Raw genomic sequence first — 15,999 nt, 5'->3', positions numbered from 1 at the left:
AATATATTTCTGAAACTTTGAAATCCTTTAATTTGAAAGTTACAAAAATTTGTCTATAATAAAGTAAAATACTTTCACCTGTATTTATGTTTTAATACTAGCATATTTGTTTAAAAATTAATCAAAAGCCAAATGTCATCTATTTCTAAAATAAATATTAATTCCCAAAATATAAAAATTCAATTCGGATCCAAGTTAACAAAAAATAAATCACTGAAAAAAATGCTATTTCTTTTATGCTATTTCTTTTATTTTTTTGTCTCGACTTCAAAAACAAAGCATGCATGCAGTATGGGATGTATTAAGAAATGTTTTTCTAGAAACACACCTTTGTTGTTGTTGCAAAAACACACTGTCGACAGAGCCATTTGTCATCTGAATCAATCACGCTGGAATCAATATTTGGTGTATGACACAGCTGATGATAACCTGTGTAAAAAATGATCAACCGAAGTGTTACTAAAATGGCAGAAGCAGCTTACACAAAATTAACTACATATAATTTTAATGCAACTATAAGGCATTACCCATTATTAAGTGCCAAAAATCTGATAAAAAAATTGGTAACACATGCAAAATGGTCTTTGAAATTTTCTTAGTGGAAAACATAAATTTTACTTACAGAACAGGTGTTAGATACTTTAACATGGATTATCATTATTTACTGAGCTGTTAATAGCCACTAAGGGCTATAAAATTTAACATCAGTTGAGCAGTCAGTCGTAGCCAGGCAAATATCCTCCTTCATAAAGCACATCGAAACATCTTTCAAAATGCAGTAAATAGAGAAAAAAAAAAACATCGTTACCTTGCCCACATTTATCACATATAACCATTTCATTCGGTGCTTCTGAATACTCTTCCTGACATATTGTACAGACCATTTCCCCACTTTCAGTGGCTCCTAGACAAAGATGAAAGTGTGATTGTTTTTCAGACTACATCTGCAGTCGGAATGGTTACCACACATATGGCTTTTTTCATAATTTCGGTTACAGATCCATGCATTGTAGAAAAATAGTTACAGAGCCTAACTTCCTAACAAAGATAAATTCAGACATTTTGTACAGACTGTACGTGTTACAAGTATTTATATCACTTATCACAGGCTATATGCTGCCTCTTTACTATGCAGTCCATGGTTCCTTAATATCAACAATAAAAATTAAATAACGAATAAAGAAAGTAAGTGCAGGCTAAAAAATACATACAAACAAATCCTATCTGGACAACTGATAGATATGTTTTGTATTTACAATAGTTTGTGCTTGTTTTCGTGTAAATACATGGACAATTTGGTGCATATCTTTGTGACAGATCTGCCCAAGGTGCTTTAATATTGAACTCCAACACTCTTAGGAAATACGTTATTACTTCTTATACATATCTGCAAGCATGCAAAAGCACACAGTAACAGTAGAAGTAAAAAAAAGTTAGCTTGCAAACCAGAAACAAAACTACATCTTGCTCCGACTATACCACGTATCAATGTAAAAATCTGGATTAAAATACAAATAAACTTAATCTACATGTTATCACACTCATGCACTAAAGTTTGATCGTTATGATAAATGAATCAAAGATCATAAACTAGTACTATACAGAAGCACAACAGCAGTATTTTAAAAGCTTCTCAGAAATAAAGGAGTTTATTTTTTGCTACTATGAATACAAAGCTTCTCCTACCAGCAGATAAAGTGTTTAGTTTAAATATCAAGAATCAGCAAGAGCCAGATCAGATTTCCACTGCCTTTATATGATGAGGAAATTGTAACTGATTTTCAGAAGAAATTCTCACTGAAATTGTCATCCATGCTTCATTAGCATTAATTATCAAAATACTAGCTACTCCCCAAATATCTGAAAAATCAAAGCTAATATACAATAGATGTCTCACTTGATAATTGCACATTTCTTTATATCACATGAATACTCCAAAATCTGTAATGGTTTCTTATGTGCAACAGTTATGGTGTTACTTTTAAATGTGAAAACTCCATTCAAACCTAGGATTTTCCAGTCTTTGGTTTCTTTCCACGTCATGTTGTTTCAACTGAAAACAATAGGAGGACATAAACTTGGTGTAAATTAGGGCCTGGAGTTTTCTGTTAAGACAGAGTATTACACTCTATCCCCATCCAAAGAAACTCAAATGTGATTATTTTTAGAAGCATTCTCCCCTCCCTGCACATAGTTATGTGAAAACAAAAAAACAAACCAACCAAACAAAAAACCCAAAACAAAACAGTAACTGCAATGATAAAGAGTTGTTTGAAAAGAAACTTTTTTTTTTTTTTAATTTGCCTAATTCATGATCTTGGGTCACATTAAACTATAGCTCTCTTCAGGATACAAGAATATAATTAATAATTTATTTTAACAGATAGAGTAATCTAAACAAAATACCAAACAATGACTACTTCACCGAAGTTCTTGCCTGTTTGTATGTCCTTCCAGAGAACCCAGGATTTGGAACTGTCTTCAAATATAATGAAGCAGTTCTGTTTCAGTTTGTTTATCTGAAAAACATAAATACAGTGGAAGCCATGAGTAAAAGGACTAAATAGAAGAATGTATTTAATACTAAGTAAGTGAGACAATAATACTGTAATATTTAACCAACGTATGATACTGTATGACTCCAGTGAAGTTAAAAAAATTGTTTACCTTTTTGATAGTTCCAAGATAAAACAAGCCATCTGACCATCTAGCTAGGACATCCTGACCCTCTTCAAATTTACACAGTGGCTTTTTGGCTTTCTGTCCATCACGTAACGACAGCTTGGTCAGAGATGCTGAGGTCTTATGGCTTCGACGTAAAGGAGACCGCTTATGGACCAGTGAATTACCCACCGCTGTAGAGTCTCTAAAGGGAAGAAACCATGTATTTTAAATATTAATATGATTCACAGCTAAAACTCACTTAACTAACTCCAGAACTTCAGGTAACTAAAATCCTGGTCATGTTTTCAGACTTCATGCACCTTTAGTAGCAGTGCCTCTGCCACTATAAGAGTCTACAAAATTTGAAAGAGACAAGTTTATATAAAGAAAAATCTTCTATGAAATCAACTACTGTTAACAAGGATGGGGAGACACAAGCTCTCCAGCTCAGAGACTCTTCATAAAGTTACCAGAAGCAAAGAATGCATCAGAAATATTCAACACAGGATTACTTATGCAAAACATTAGTCACTCAAGTCACTGACAGTTTTCTAAAATTCCAAGGAAGCTAAAAAGGTCCTAAGCCATTTCTAACTACGTTACCTCGGGTAGGGAGAGTAGCAGACAATGTGGTACTCAGCAATCAGTTACTCAGAATTTAAAACAAAACAAAAAAAACCAACAACAAAAAAAACCCACACCACACAAAACCAAACACAGCACAAAAACATGGGGGCGGGGGGGGGGGGGTTGGTGGAGAAAGAAACCAGGTTGAACACTATGCTAACTCAAGGTCTATACTAACTCAGGTTCCTCCAACACAGCATCATGCTTTGCCACTAAGCATAGCTGTAGAGGTTTCTAGCGCAAGAAGAATTTCTGCATCTGAATTTTCTAATGTAAAATAAGCTTTCCTCTCTGTTATAACCAGAAGTGTAAAGAATAAGGAGGGAAAAAAAGATCTTGCAACCTTTCTTCATATATGAAACCCCAAATTATAAGTTACTTGGATCAATAATCTTTTCCTCATACATTCCACAACATATAGCCTATTTATATATAAGTATATATACACATGTGAATATGCTTTTATGTCAGACTAGCTATCAAACACTACATTCCAAGTAAAGGAGTAAAATACAGAAAATTATAAAATAGAACCAGATAATGCACAACAAAGAATCTTCATAAGTAACAGGCAGAATTTGAAGCAATAAAACAAAATTACCATTCCTATATCCAAATATATTTTCTCTTTAGAAACTAAATGTATGTATAACTACGATGCAAACACAAGGACAGATCAGGGAGTTAAATAGGATAGAGTCAACTGAAAGAACAAAGTTTCACCTCACTCAAGATAGCTTGGGTACATTATCAGCACCAGAAACATTTGAATTAATCACAAAGCACCAACAAAACCAGTAAATGAATCAGTGTCCTATATAGTTTGATGAGGATTACTGTTCAGATGTTAGAGAAGTTACTCTAAAGTTTCAAAGAGAAGGGAATGCCTTCTCCCTAAAAAGTTTACTATTTAAGTTCAATATGAAAATAAAACTTGAATTATAATGGCTTAAAGCATCAAAAATATGCAAAAATGCAAAAGTTAATATTCTAGAGATCAACTTTTTTTTGTTCTAAACAGTTTAAATGAGGAAGGTTAGACACAAGAAAGTTAGACAGCTGTTTTAAGCATCTTTATAATCAGAGTAAGTCTAAACAATGACATGACAGGAAGAGCAGCCATAATGGGCCGGACGAGTGTTCCATCTAGCCCAGTAACTCTGGCATCCTCATGCACAACTGGGTCACCAGTTTAAGTCCTGCCTGATCCCAAACACAAAAACACTCAGATAGGTGACTAAGGAAGACCAGAGGAACAGACAAAACTTATAACACTCCTCTCCCAAATATTCTCTAGGTCTCTCATGGGTTATGGATCCAAAGATCTCAAGCAGTAATGTCTTCACTTTTTTTAGTCCTTAATGGAATTTTCTTCTGCAAGTTTTCCTACGTGTTTTCTTGAACCTGTAAAGCAGCACTTTTGTCTTGTTTCACCGCTGGCACCTTGTCACTTCACTTGATGTCCTTCATCATTGCATCAGAAAGCTAAACTGCCGTTTTCCATCTTCTCCCTTCATGCCCCAGTAACAATGTTTAGATCCACCCAGCCATATTTCCCAGATAAAGAATCCTACCAATTCTGCTGCTTCTCACGTGAAAGCTGTTTAGTTACTGCTGCTTTTCCCCAGTTCTACTCTAACCTCTAATAAATGGGACAGGATGCATGCAGCATTCAAAGTAAGTTTACAATAGCAGAGTAATAGCATGGCAGCCCAGGCCATTTTTTATTCTTTGCTCCTTTCCAACTAACAACACTTGTAGCCTTCCCCTCCCCGCGCCCCCGGCCTTGAGTTAAAAATTTCAAAGAAAGATTAGAAACTGCAGGTTCTCATTCTAACTGCTCCCAGACTATCGTTTCTCTTCCCACTGTGTATTACTTCTGTTTGCACCAGATTCCATTTGCCACTTCATTATCCAGTCACTCAGTAGCCTGAAGTCCTTCTACACTTTCTACATTATTCTGAATAACCTCATACCCTTAGAATATTTCATCATTTAAACTTACCATCTTTTGTACATCACTGCAAGATTTTGGCCCTTATCTTGTACAGCAGCTTAAATCTTTGCAAGGGCCTCTGAAGCAGGGCCACAGCCCTTAACACTTGTTGCAACCACATTCTACTCCGTCCTTTGTATCTGTACAATTTACACAGCCAAGTACCAAACAGGCTCCAAAACAAATGTATCTGAAGTCAGCTAGTCGAAAGAGGAAAAAACGTTTTATTTTCATCAGTTCCCCAAACCTTTCTGACTAGACACGTGCAACTTAGCACAAAGCAAGCAATGTTCAAAGGTTAGGCAAGGTTTGATCATAACAGCCTAGAAATAGCTGTGAAACTAGAACCTGGTCTCAGCCAATAATTCTTTCCTTAGAAAGGACTCATCATTACAAAGTATTAAAAGTATTTAGATACTTCAAATTACATCTATGAACTTGATTCGGCGTATTAAATGGGTCAACAAGTTGCCATGTGTAGTCTGAAGTGCCTAAAGCAAATTCACTAGTGCACCTTGAAACAGTTTAATGAGTGTTTTGACAGGACTGCTCTATTCTAGAGGTTCAAAGATTTTCTTTCCAGCTTTTTATCTGGTTTGATTTAAGAGACTAGAGAAAGCAGCTAAAAGGCAGCAATGTTGGCTCTTCTTTTCCAGTACTTGAAAAGAGGTGTGAACTATCTTCTACAGAATAAGTGAAAAGGCACAATCAATTTATTTGTTATACATAATCTAGTACAGATTTCCATTTAAAAATCAACAACTATTTTTGAGTTTCATATTAAAAAAAGCCTTCAAAAGCATATGACATCCTTTTAAGTATGGAAGTTTGTCGCATAACTCCATTCGAACTATAAAAAAAAGCGTTGTGCATCATTTTCTGGCACAAAGCACTTAAATGAGTCTATACATTGACTTATACAACAGCCTAAATTCACAATAGCTACTTCAGACACTGAAGAATCTTGACACACAGTAAAGGTCTGAGCCAATAAAGCAGATACTTCTCCATTGTCCACGTTGCTCTCTTTGTGGGAGATAGCACTGCTGAAGGGATGACTAAACAGCTCATGAAGTAGCTCCTGCTGTGGTAGTTTATGGTTTATCTAACACATAGACTGAAAATAGCGTTAGTTATCACAATAGGCTGACACTTGGAGCTAGCTTAACAGTTGCTTTCCACATGGATAAGAAGTTCCTCTTCAGGGAAACACTCCCTCAATGTTTTGATGGAGATTAAGTGGGAAGAGCTACTGTTTTAACAAGTTGACTTTAATTAGCAAGCCATAAGTTACTTAAAGGAGGTGTCTCTGAAGTGCCTTCTGGAAACACTGCACAAGAAATCACAAGAAATTCAGTGCAGACCAGCATAAAAACTACACGCCTAAAATGTTAATAACTTTCTCGTCTGTCTGGCCACAGCTCTCTCCACTGTAGCGGAGTACCAAAAAGTCACACCAACCATTAAAATAAAATTTCTGTTCGAAGTTAAGTGAAAATGTAAACTGAGGTTAACTTCTTGCTTGCTGATTTTGAAATTAAAGTTTCCACATTTTCCAGAAACTTGCCTTCAAGTCTTCCCTAAACTTAGCTCCATAGCACCTTCCTACCATACCATTTATAGTTACCAACAAAATTAGCAACCTTTAAGTAACAATTTCCCCACTATCTTAAAAACTTCTCCCCAAAAACTTCTCATTGCAAAATATCCAAGGGATGTCTTGTTTTTCAGAAAAACTTATCCAATATAAAAATCTACTTTATCTCATTTAGCTTGCACAACTAAGCTACACTGCATGTCACACAGCATGTCCAACCTACCTTGGCTTTACATCTTTTACTCAATACTGAGTATGTTGTGGCTGTATTCTTAAGCACTGAAAACGCAAAGAAAGTACTTATAGGCCCATACAATCTTTCAGAAGTTAGTGGGGAAAGTCAGTGAAATATGTCTGCATGTTGAAATACACTTCAAAATAGAAGTGCACTTTCACCATTTCTTGAGAAGGTGATCTTGTGAAGTACTGAAAATGCTCACTGATTTTTCACCTCGGAGTCTAGATCATAACATAGATATTCTCAAGAAAGACAGGCAGAAGACCTTCTATTCATCTACTTAATGAATTAGTTTATAATATGCTGCAGCAGCAGGAGACAGCTGTCATTCTTTGTCAACAGGAATGGCATTACTATGCCTAGCATTGTATTTATCAAAATCAAAATTAGATTTCTGTTAGTTTTGACTTGTTTGTAACTCTTTATAACCTGCTTATTAGAGGTTAGAAAATGTCAATGTTCATTTGGTGGCTCTGACTCCTGTATCTCCACAGCAATCCTACAGAAGGAAGAAGCAGAAAAGGCAGGGGAAAAAAAAATGTGAAGAGGCTGGAGGATTAAAAAAACTGAGCACTCTTCCTCCTGTTTCCAAGTGCCTTTTTCCTCAGCGGCACTGCCAGGTTAAGGTCATTCATACTGCTGTACTCCTTCAGCTGTAACAACTGCTGTGAAACAACCCCTGTTAAGAACTCCCTTGACAGAGTTATTTTTTCAGCCATCTCAGTTCACTGATTTGTTTCACAGAATGGTTTGTCAGCACAACAGAACCAATGCAAACAAGCAACTTGGGACACAAACTCCCTCAACTGGCACTGCCAGACTGCATGACTGAACTATAGACAATTTCACTGACAATCCATGCAATTTCAGGAAATTTCTTCCAGAAGGGCTGGGTGATTCACAAATACTGCAACAGCAACAGATGATAGCTACCCTATGAGTACACATAGTTTTTGGAAGCTAATTTAAAGATACTAAATTTTAACAACTAAGTGCCCAAAGCATATGAAGAGAAAATTTTAATCCACTGAGACAACTCATAAAAGTGGGACCTACAGATAATTCATTTATTCCCAGTAAATATAAAATCACACTGAAGGGACGATGAGTTAGAGAGCCCAGCAGATTTAACAGAAGGGAATTCACATTAGAAATCACACACACACAGAGCATCCTACTAAAGGAGACTCACACAGGTTTAGGATCTATCTCAAAACTGGAAAATGTTGTATCACACAGGAGAGGAAAAATCTAGTGAAAAAAACTTGTAACTAGAGATAATCAGTTTAAGTTCTGAAAGTGTGATGTTATGGCTGATTAGTTGCAATTGTTGTGTCTGAAGTTACAGACAAACCGGACTTTTATTAAACTTTAAAGAAAACTGAACTATGAAGAAAGGTTGTAAAATACCTGCAGTCTGTTCTGCTCTCCTTAAAACAGGACAGCTAACATCTCACAGGGAATGGGGGGTGGAGGTTTAGCAAGGGCTCAGAACGCACAAAACTGAGGGCAGTTTCACACATGGCTTATCCAATCCAGCAGCTTGCTCCCCTCCCACCAGCTCTGGAATGACAAGCTGACTTCTCCATAAGATCTTACTCAGTTTTCTTTCCCTTAATATGGATTCATTTTCTGGTATTTTAAACAAATTAAAGCACCTCACAGAAACGTCTGGTGACTAGACAAGCCAGGTAAGCAGCAGAAAAGGGAAATTAATCTTTTCTAAGAGCCACAATCTTAGCTGGTTCACCCAGCACCGCATAACCAAGCCCAAGCCATGCTTCCAACGTAGCTGCTAACCTGTGACTGGGATCCAGTACCTCTGTTAGCAGCTGGAGAGACACTGGTTCCCAGCCACACATTTCTTCCCATCTTCCTTGCATATTCTCTGGCACTTAAGAGCTCTCATGTGAAACATTATCTGTCCACTGTGTCAACCATACCTCCCTCCTCCAAATAAAAAGATTCCACTGGGCCAAGAAGACAGACAGACTTAACAGGATACTTCCTCCACCCCAATCCAGGCCCAAACTTAGGATCAGTCTGATTCAAAAAACAGAAAGTTCACTTCGCTTTTCATAATGGTAACTTTGTTGCAACAGCCGCTGTTCCAATTACATATGAACAGGCTATTATATTAGCCAATAGCCATGAATTTCTTTCAAGCAGAGGATCCAGCACAAATCTAGATTATAGTCTACCCTTTTATGCTACTTCATGTAGCCAAATGAATATGGAGCTTCCAATGTGTTGTGTCATAACATCCACAAGATATACTTTGAGGTCCTTATCTTTACACTATTTTGTATTCTGGTACAATCAAAAGCCTAAGCCACATCACCAACTGTACTGAAGGTGGATAAAGGGACTCTAACCTAGGCATTCCTTGGTCTACAAAAGCAAAAAGTACTCGTTGGGGGATAAGAAATAGATTCTCAAAGTTATTTTCAATTTTTACAGTTGTTTAGGATAACAGAATAATTCGGGTTACAAGGGATCTCAGGAGTTCTCTAATCCTGCTCAGTGTAGCATCAGCCATGAGGCCATGCACTACTGTGAAGAGACTAATTCCATCTCATTAATCTTCTCATAGGAGCTAGAAGGCTGCTGTTAGGCCTCCCTGAAGCCTTCTGGTCTCCAGGCTGAATGAGCATACTTCCCTCAGCCTTCCCTCACAGGGCAAGTGCTCCAGTCCCCAGCTGTCTTAGTGGCCCTCCACCAAACTCGTCTAGTTTGATGTCTTTCACAGAACATCTAATGAGTTCTGTGTAGAAGGAAATAATCACTTCCTCTCAATCTTCTGGTTCTGTTCCTGTTAATACAGCCCAGGATACCACTTGCTTTTGCTCACAGTGTTCTGCTTTCTGTCTGTCAGACCCCCAGCCAATCTTCGCCTGGGGTTCTTCCTTCAGATGCAGGACTTAGCTTTTGTCTCTGTTGAATTTCACGAGGTTTCTGTCAGCCACTTCCTTCAGCCTTGCTGCAGGTGAGGTAAGTGACACCCACTCCTCTCCCCTCATCCACAAATCCTGCCATTTTTTACACAGAAGGTGGTCAGGTTGGTCAGGCCATGATTTATCCTTGGTAAATATATGCTGACTGTTCCCAGTCACCACCTTTCCATGTGTCCAGAAATGTCTTCCTGGAAGACTTACTCCATGACTTTCCTAGAGACCAAAGTGAGGCTAACCAGCCCTGTGGATCCCTGGGCTGAACTTTTGGCCGGTTTTGAAGATAGGTGTAACATTTGCTATTCTCTAATCATTACGGATTACCCTGTTCTCTACAACCTATGATGGTAAAGAACAGCCCCACGAGAACATCACACGGTTATCTCTGTGCTCTTGAAAGCAGCTTGTCTGGTCCCATGGGCCTACATGAGTCAAGTTCACACATTTGTTTAAACATGTGCAGCAAGCCACAATTCACAGGCCACTCAAGCAAGCAATGCTTAACTTCTATCCATGATGGATTTGTTTAAGTGTCATTTAAGGCAGAAAAACTTTGTCCTACCAATGATTTCAGGGCAACCACTCTATGTAAGCTGCTCCTTGTCAGAAAGATGAGAAACTGTAACTTATTTACTCCTCAGCTCTGCCCAGTCAACCATTGTATCACCCATCATGATCATATGTGATTTTCATGCAATACATTACTAACCCAATAGGGTTGTTTTTTATTTTAATCCTTTGAAAGAGCCTTACATTTTGGCTATGATTTTTGCTCTGGATTCTTCTGTCTGGTTAGACACTTTAAAGAATTCTCTAGTAATCACAGAACATCTTTTCATTAGTGTGTTTCTTTAAGTAGCTCTATGCTTTCAGAAGTATATCCATACATTACCTGACAAAAGTAATAAGTTTTGCTTCTAAAAAAAAAAAGTTGCAATAAGAACCAAGCAAGTCCCTACAGCCCATTCAGCTGATTAGCAGTTAGGTCTATGAATCTGTTGCATATTAGAATGAAGTTTAACCAGAAGACTGAGAAGTGATTATTTCCTGCTACACAGAACTTGTTAGATGGCATCTAGAATACTGTGTTTTGGTTCTCCCAGTGCAAGACAGACATCAAACTAGATGAGTTTGGTGGAGGGCCACTAAGACAGTTGGGGACTGGAGCACTTGCCCTGTGAGGGGAGGCTGAGGGAACCAGGCTCATTCAGCCTGAAGACCAGAAGGCTTCAGGGAGGCCTAACAGCAGCCTTCCAGCTCCTATGAGAAGATTAATGAGATGGAATTAGTCTCTTCACAGTAGTGCACAGCAGGAGGACAAGAGGTAACAGACATGTTGAAATAAGAGAGATTCTGATGGGTATGGGGCAGAAATGTCATCCCCCGGCCCCCCCCGGCCCCCCATGAGGCCAGTTCATCAGTGGAGCAGGGGCCCACAGTGGTTGTGTGGCCTCCATCACTGGAGGCTTTCAAGGGCCAACTGGATAAAGCCACCTGGTCTGGCCTCATGGCTGATGCTACACTGAGCAGGACTAGAGGACTCCTCAGATCCCTTCTAACCTGAGTCATCTTGTGACCCTGTGAAGTATGACTATCCTTAATGAGATTGATTCATACTATTAAAAACAGGTAGCCACCAGGATAAGTTGCATTCTCATGTCCATAACAGTACAATCACTTGTGATTTTGGTTTTACTTGCTCACATTCTCCCTCAAGAAATAATAAATAACTAGAAGCAGTTTAATTCTATTTGATATGCAAAGTCAAAGTGTTTGTCTTTAAAAGATCATTACAGAATAACATATTTCCCTAGGGCAGTCCTGTACTGTAAGAGCCATTTGTTCGGGATTGACCATGTGTTTGTACACAAAGAGAAGAGGCAGAAGGTTGTATCAGGGAGAGAACAATGGTATCAGGTTGCAACACACCTTTTCAGATCAGATCTTTCCTTAATTGTATACTTAGCACATCCTTGAACACAGCAACTACCTTTTGGGTTTCTACAGTATCCAAATACAGGATGCCCAGCAACATACCTAAGGGAGTACAGTATGAGCATGCACCCAAGCAGTGAAAGAGGTAACAGACAACATGCTGACTTGCACGGGGGAGGGCTAGAGAAAGGATTTCAGAGGTGATCAAAACCCCACAAAGATACATTTCCTTCTTTAAGGCTAGTCTACAAGAACAGTAACGTTCATAAGCACTCCACAGAAAGAAATTTAAAATAAAATCAACCTAAACCATAAACAAAGTATTATTATCCTCCAAGATATTTAGTGAATGAAATATGTCCAGACTCATCAGGAATGCTCTCATCTTTAGCTCTCTTCCTCTCAAAGAAAATTAAGCCTCTTGATTTCACTCCTCCATAGAGATTCTACCTTCCAGGAAGACCCCATCAGCTTGAAATCTAGATTGTTCAAAGTGTAAACTCAACTAGTTTCAGTGCTTTCGGTAACAGGTATCACCCTGCCCAAGGACCCTCCAAGCAATACCTGTGGTTTTATCATTCTTCTCCTCGTGTGTTTTACTCAAAAACACACTTCCCCTCCATTTCCTGCAAGGAAGGCCTGTAAAGGCGGTGAAACCAACTGCAGCAAGCTCAGAGGTCAATCACACAAAAAGTACTGTCAATTCACAAATTAAGAGAAGATTTGTATTGGCTTCTGGTCACACGTGTTTCTTCCCTCCACAACTAGCATGAGGAGCACAAAATATGCTTTAAAGCAATTTTAGGTGCCTCTAGTAGTATATTCATTCACATCTATCTCCAGGGAATACAGAAGTCCACTCTCTACTAAGAAATGAACTGCAACTTATTTGTTACAGCTGCTCTTCACATACACTTTCCCTGATCTCCTAATGCAGGGAAGGACAAACATAACTGTATCGGAGGCCAGCCTTGATACTAACTACCAGTATATATGTCTTTCACCTATTTAAAAAAAAAAAAAATGTACCTCAACAACTAGTAACTAGCCATATTAAGCCAACTTTTGAGAAGCAACCTACATCTGATTTAAAATTCCTCCCAGAGTAGAAAGGACAAGTTGTTGAGAAGCCACACATCTATATTTGACAAAACAAGAGCTAACTGTGGAAAACATTACTGCATTATACTCTCAGTATAGATCCACATTTCACCAGCTTGTAGCTCCTTGCAAAGATCCTTCTCACTTTCACTACTTTATTAGCACCTTCTTTCATATTTTCAATCTTTGGTTTCTCTTATTCTCCTTCCACTAAAAAGCTATGAACCTATTAGCCTGTATTCTAATACTTTAGGAACTAAGATTTTTTCTTCTTTTAACCTCGAATGCTTTCAAATTAATTGTAATTTGAGCTCTCAAGAAAGGGACAAACATTAACTTGTTAACTTCTACCAACCTGATTACCAACCAAGAAAAAACCCCAAAACAGGGAAACAGTTTTCTTATTATCCCATGCTTTTGACAGTTTAGGTAGAAAGCATTGATCACTTTCCCTTACACTAAGTCAGGAGAAAATCATGTTGTTATCCATTACTATGTTTGGCCTTTTAAAGTCATGAGCAGGGCCTACCTATCAGAAATTCAAGAAACAAGCATAATGCTACACTGCTTTCTTGGCAGGCCCTTTCATTTAATGACACAGGCCCTCTCCTTTAAATAGCACCCAGATACTTCATGAATGGATGATAAACACGATATTAGTATTTCAACACTAGTATCGGTGTCCAGAGCATCCAACATAGTACCATATTGTTCTCTTTGACTAACAAAAGTATCAACCCGTTCTTCCTACGGAATTCAAATGCCAAAGAAAAGAAAACGCGTTATTGCACATCCTTTCGGCCAGCAACAGTTACCGTATTTTAGCGGACTAAAAACGCGAGCTTCTAAGCACATTCAAATTGCCTAGCTTGACAGAGACTAAGAGGTGAGGCGTTGCAAACAAAAAAGAGAAACCAAAAACAAAGTTACCAGCGACCACCACCACCTCTTTTGTGCTGCTCCCTTCGCACTCGAGCAAACGCAGCCTGCTCGGACAATATCCTTAAACGAGAAGATGAAAATACAGCTGGCGCACGCCGAACCGCAGCCTCACCGCTGCGGCACCCCCACGGACCCCGTCAGACGGCCGGCCTGCCTTCCCTTTGTTTTGGTCACTGAAGAGCACCGCTGACCCCTTACTTGCTCGCCAGCGTCCGCCTCGGAGGGAGCCTCCTCCCCTCCCCCAGAGGCCTCCGGGGCCCCCCGCGCCGGAGCGGGGCCCCTCGCACCCCCTCCCCGAGGGCTGGCGCGGCCGACGCGGGGGGGGTGGGATGCGGCACCGGCGGCCCAAGCTACGGGGCGCGCCGCCCCCCCCTCCCCGCCGGGCCCGGCCGCCCCTCCCTCCCTCCCTCCCTCCCTCCTCCTCCTCCTCCCCCCCCGCCGCCGCGGCCCGCCCCCCCACCCCTCACCTCATTCGGTCTCTCCAGTGGTGCCAACCGCCTCATACAGGGAAATCGGCCACCTCAGGAGCCTCCCCCCGGCGCCCCGGTGCGGCCGGGTCCTCGGTGCGCAGCGGGACCCCCCCGAGCACGGACCCCGCGGCGCAGCGGAGGAAAAGGCGGCGGGGGAGGGGTCAGACCCGCTTCACAGACAGCCCGGCTCCACCGTAGCCCCTCGCCATTTTTGTTTCCCGCGGAGGAGAAGCTGGTGCATTCTGGGAGCACAAAGGGCCTGGGCCCCGCCCCGGCGGGCCCCGCCTGCGCCGACAGGCAGCTCCTGGGCCAGGGGGCGGGGAGGAAGAGCGCCGCGGCGGAAGGACACAGGTGAAGCCGAACCTTTGCCGCTGGTGAACAAAGAGGGACTACTTTAGGCGTGCTTGCCGAAGCAGAGATCCCTGCCCGCCGCCCGGGACTCGTTGCGGCAGTGCTGAGGGCTGCGCGCTGCCCCGCCGGCCGCTGCCTATTGTTCCCCGCCGCACCTGTGGGGAGGCGGCCCGGGGCCGGGCAGCGCCGCCCGCCCCGCCGTACCCACCGCGCCCGGCGGCCCCGGCGGTCCCCCGCCCGGGCCCGGGGCCGCGGCGCAGCTCCCCACATGGCCGGCGGTCGGCCCTGGCATGTAGAATGATCCAGAGAGAGCGGGAGGGCAGCCCGGCTTCGTGCCCGGGTGGCCGGCGAGGCGAGGCGAGGCCTGGCCCGCCCCGCACCCGGCCCGGGTACTGGAGGCTGCTGCGGCCGGTGCGTGGTACCGAGGGCACGGGGCAGCGGGCCGAACAGAGTGCTACTCCGCAGTGACAGTCATCGGGGTGCTGCCATTTTAGGAGACGAGCTAAACCTCGGTTTCTGTTCTTAGCGGTAGCTGTGTTAGCCACGCGAAATAGGCATTTCACTTTCTGTCATCGAGAACGGCTTGGTTTTGTGAATAGTTTTTTAGACTGCAGTACTGGACCACGGTAGTCCCCATGATTAAACGCAGCAATTGCCCAATGCAGCAGTAACATACGTTACAAAGCGTGCCCTAACCCTGTAAGGGCAGCTGCTCAGTGCTGCTCGGGCCTCTCTGCAATACTGAAATGCAAATATTTACTGGATCAGATCTTGACGACCGGTGTAAGAAGACACTCGGGGAACGGCTGAACCCGGTGGACTGGAGGGTGAATTTCCGATTCCCGTTTCTGTCCTGCTCATGCCGCACAAATTCCCAAAGCCTTCATCCCTCCTAGGATAAGCCACTGAAAATAAGACGCTGGATCAGTTTGCCATCCCAGGAAGGGGGACAGGGAGGGAAGCCTGGGCAGAGCACCGGAGTACAGCTTAGTCTGGTCAACTCCTACTTACGTCAGAATAAAGCAGTATTTATGATCAAAATCTCTTGTTCACAGTTGTTTTAAATACAAGTTTTAGGGGATAGTTCTCCCCTGGATGTGCTAACTAGACACTGTTCAGTAGTCGTG

General features: G+C 41.4%; 1 protein-coding gene across 4 annotated transcripts in view; it reads right to left on the bottom strand.

Annotated features, from left to right (window-relative positions):
- Positions 1-14,749, bottom strand: part of MTF2 (metal response element binding transcription factor 2) — a 28,393-nt gene extending 13,644 nt beyond the window's left edge. Inside the window, exons 1-5 of one of the 4 annotated variants that reach the window (XM_082312200.1) lie at positions 14,519-14,749; positions 2,668-2,866; positions 2,426-2,519; positions 809-904; positions 329-429 (exon numbers count right to left, since the gene is read on the bottom strand). In XM_082312200.1, the coding sequence (XP_082168326.1) occupies positions 329-429; positions 809-904; positions 2,426-2,519; positions 2,668-2,866; positions 14,519-14,523 (495 nt within the window). In that variant the 5' untranslated portion in view covers positions 14,524-14,749. Of the gene's footprint in view, positions 1-328; positions 430-808; positions 905-1,897; positions 1,969-2,406; positions 2,520-2,667; positions 2,867-14,518 lie in introns of those variants that run through there. The other 3 variants (XM_082312201.1, XM_082312202.1, XM_082312203.1) reach the window with 3 other exon arrangements.
- Between the last annotated feature and the right edge of the window lie 1,250 nt (positions 14,750-15,999).

This window comes from Platalea leucorodia, assembly GCF_965183815.1.
Source record: "Platalea leucorodia genome assembly, chromosome: 5".
NCBI classification, from domain to species: domain Eukaryota; kingdom Metazoa; phylum Chordata; class Aves; order Pelecaniformes; family Threskiornithidae; genus Platalea; species Platalea leucorodia.
The sequence above is the reverse complement of the archived record's forward strand: the minus strand, read 5'-3'. Positions and strand labels throughout refer to the sequence as shown.